At 36.7% G+C, this 3,937-nt stretch overlaps 1 protein-coding gene across 1 annotated transcript in view; it reads right to left on the reverse strand.

The window, feature by feature from the left end:
* Positions 1–3,937, reverse strand: part of LOC104735844 (nucleolar MIF4G domain-containing protein 1-like) — a gene marked incomplete in the record, with an annotated part of 9,449 nt that overhangs the window by 977 nt on the left and 4,535 nt on the right. Inside the window, 9 exon segments of the mRNA XM_019234682.1 lie at positions 510–920; positions 1,050–1,151; positions 1,235–1,359; positions 1,449–1,531; positions 1,864–1,949; positions 2,867–2,963; positions 3,098–3,171; positions 3,331–3,398; positions 3,478–3,897. Coding sequence (XP_019090227.1) covers positions 510–920; positions 1,050–1,151; positions 1,235–1,359; positions 1,449–1,531; positions 1,864–1,949; positions 2,867–2,963; positions 3,098–3,171; positions 3,331–3,398; positions 3,478–3,897 — 1,466 coding nt within the window.

Raw genomic sequence — 3,937 nt, forward strand, 5'->3', positions numbered from 1 at the left:
TGTAGGCCTTTTTATGGCAACAGAATCACATGAGCAATCCTTCTGAGTTGTTTAGAGCTTCTTTGGCTTTCCTGAATTTCCCAGAGATTGCCTTGTTATTTTTCACAACATATTCCTTCACAAAGAATTTGATTCCATCGCGTAGAGCTTCATAGTCTGGATTCAAGGCTATGCGCGTGAACAAGTTCCACACTAGATTCTCGGGTTGCTCGAAGATGGCCTCAAACAGCATTCGAAAGTGCATGATCCTTTTTGGAGTTAACTCCACTGGATTTGCCAAATCCACCGATTTGAGAACCGCAAGAGAAAGATTGAAGGACACAATAATCTCTGTCACGAATTTCGCCAGATTCATCGATCTCTGGAGTGACATTGACTCTAGTTCTCTAAAATGGTCCCAAATGCAATACTGCAGGAGAATTGTGATTAAGATATAAGCTAGTAGAGAAAACAAAATCGTTACATAGTCAACTTCAGCTATATATAAGATAGTAGAAAAGTACCTGCAGAGTAAACTTATGATTCTTGTCGTGCTCACACAACTTTGAAGCAAGAACTGTGTAGTACTTGTTAAATATTTTCTCCTGTAAACAGCACTCAACTAGAACCCTCATGATCTCTCTGTCCTGCTTTCCTGGCAGATCCAATCTAAGAAGTTTCTCAAATGCATCAATATAGTCCTCACTACTCATGATCACACAAAATATAGCTTTTCTCGAATCCGTATTCATCCTCTGTGCATCAGCTAGCTTTAACATTTTCTGGGCCTCAACAACCTCTGCATCCATTGTTTGTGCTACATCTTCAACGGTGTTAGTGTTAACCACCAAATCGCCAGATAACCACCACTGACCCAACTTCTCAGGGTCAAGCAGCTTGCTCCATGTTAGACCTCTTAATAATACTTCCTCCACTCTCAACTGTGCAAATTATTAGAAAATGTTAACAAAGTGAGTGCATTTTCTTATACTTCATCCAAAAGCATACATATTTATGCTTGTCATGATGGTATCCATTAAATATCAGGAAAAGAGAGCTCAAAATATTACCTTCTGAAGCCACTTCTTTACCCTCGTGTTCTGGACGGAATCCTCTTTGGTTCTCAGCTTGTTGTTCTTTATTGCAGAAATGGTTTCAAGCATCTTTTCCATCTGCAAATTTTTTTTGTAAGAAACGACTTCTAAAAAACATAGAACATTTTCTTCTAAAAGACAATCTTTCTTAGAATCCCTACCAACATGTTTTTCATTTGTGTCTGGCCTTCCGAGGAGGTTTTCATTTCATTTGCCTTGCTCTGGATGCTGATGATGAATGTTTTCATAGCAAGAGGATCATCACTTCTTATTTTCATTCCACAGCCTAGTAAGAGCATAATCAAGAACTAAGAGATGAAACATAAATATCTCAAAACGAAACATAATAATAATAGTAGCAGTAGTAAAACTTACAATCTAAAACAGTTGTGATAATGGAAGCATCAACTTTAGTCAGTCGTTTGCCCAATGTCATTAAGAAATCATAGATAAGATCACTGCAGAACAAAAATATAGAGATTCATAATCCATCAGAAAATAACAAAAAAAATATTCTTGTTTATGTTACATGAGAAGACTAGAGATTGCTTTGGGTGTTTGGGTTAGAATATATAAATATATCGCTGTCAAAAAAAGTAAAACTATGTATACGCCAATCACTCATCTAACTAACATGTGTGTTTAGATAATCGGTTTGACAACCAGATAAGCAAACAGCATTCTTGACTCAGTTCTAAGAAAGTCAAAACAGTGAAGATTAACTACACTTTCTCACAGTGCTAGGCCGCAAGATTAAACTGATATAATGTGTAGTTGCAGAAAATTTCACCTGGAGCAAACTCCCAATATGCAAAGATAAGAAAGCAAAAGAGAAATTCCATTTAAAGTGAGACTGTCTTCTTTCTGATATTCATCCTGAAAAATAAATTTAAAGATTTGTGGGTAAAACATTATTTCAAGAAAGATGTGAAAATAAATGCAGTTATGGAAAATTAATTCTCAAGGACATGACCGAATAGTCCTGAGTTATAGCTAATAATCCATATAGAAAAAACTCATGGACATACCTCGAAAGATTTAGCAAGTGATGCAATAAGCTTGGCACTAAAATCCATTCCAACTAGACACGCCATGCCAGCTATAAAAGAAGCAAATACAGAGTACCTTAACAAGGAAATAAAAAACGTCAGATATATTTCAAGTAATATGCACGTCAATGTAATCAAGGAGTTCCACACATGATTATAGGGCTAGCAGTATCATGAGCGGAAACATAGAGAAGTTGTACAAATCTTAACTGTTCATTGCCTCTGGCATACATTGTCAAAACCTCTTCACAGAAAATCTGAGAGGACACACTTCTCGCAGCAGTCTACATTAGCAAGTATTACAGAGGTTACTACAGAGCGAAAGCAAATATAACATGTAACTTGTAAGCACAAAAACAAAATGGAGTTTTAGCAACTATAATGATCACAAAATATCAACCATGCAACTACTGGAGGAAAAGCTGCGAAGGATAGAAGCTTACACGATAGATTGTGGCAAGTTCTGCTGTTATTGTTTCTACATTGGATTCAGCCATCTTATTAAGAAGACCTGTAACACAAACCAAGCACATCAAACAAATATTACAGCATTACAAACACAGAGGATAAACAGCTTTCGTTAGCTATACCTTTTATCCGTNAATTTAAAGATTTGTGGGTAAAACATTATTTCAAGAAAGATGTGAAAATAAATGCAGTTATGGAAAATTAATTCTCAAGGACATGACCGAATAGTCCTGAGTTATAGCTAATAATCCATATAGAAAAAACTCATGGACATACCTCGAAAGATTTAGCAAGTGATGCAATAAGCTTGGCACTAAAATCCATTCCAACTAGACACGCCATGCCAGCTATAAAAGAAGCAAATACAGAGTACCTTAACAAGGAAATAAAAAACGTCAGATATATTTCAAGTAATATGCACGTCAATGTAATCAAGGAGTTCCACACATGATTATAGGGCTAGCAGTATCATGAGCGGAAACATAGAGAAGTTGTACAAATCTTAACTGTTCATTGCCTCTGGCATACATTGTCAAAACCTCTTCACAGAAAATCTGAGAGGACACACTTCTCGCAGCAGTCTACATTAGCAAGTATTACAGAGGTTACTACAGAGCGAAAGCAAATATAACATGTAACTTGTAAGCACAAAAACAAAATGGAGTTTTAGCAACTATAATGATCACAAAATATCAACCATGCAACTACTGGAGGAAAAGCTGCGAAGGATAGAAGCTTACACGATAGATTGTGGCAAGTTCTGCTGTTATTGTTTCTACATTGGATTCAGCCATCTTATTAAGAAGACCTGTAACACAAACCAAGCACATCAAACAAATATTACAGCATTACAAACACAGAGGATAAACAGCTTTCGTTAGCTATACCTTTTATCCGTGTACGCATTTTAGTTTGTTCTTCAGATTCACTTTTGGCCTGCGATCTCAAATGAGGAGCAACATACTTGCTGCTGCTCTCTGGCTTATACTCATGCAAAGGAGGTTCCACGTTGTCCAAGCTTGACGGTGCAATAGTCTCTGACTCACCATTATCTGTGATTTCCATCGGTTCACTTTCTAATTCTTCATCCACTGACTTCTTCTTCTTACGTCGTTTCCGGTCTCTTTTTCTTTGAGGCTCTTCTTCGCTTTCATCATCAGAAAAATCAGATTCTTCATGCTCCAAATCTTCATTTTCTTGCATATCATCAATCTCATGGTCCTGTATTTCTGCGGATCTCTTTTTCTTACGTTTCTTACGAGAATCACCAAGTTCAGATCCCATAGAATCAAATACAGATGGAAGTCCTTCGAACAAATCATTCATCCCATCATCCAAGCCCCTTAG

This window comes from Camelina sativa, chromosome 13, assembly GCF_000633955.1.
Source record: "Camelina sativa cultivar DH55 chromosome 13, Cs, whole genome shotgun sequence".
Lineage (NCBI taxonomy): Eukaryota > Viridiplantae > Streptophyta > Magnoliopsida > Brassicales > Brassicaceae > Camelina > Camelina sativa.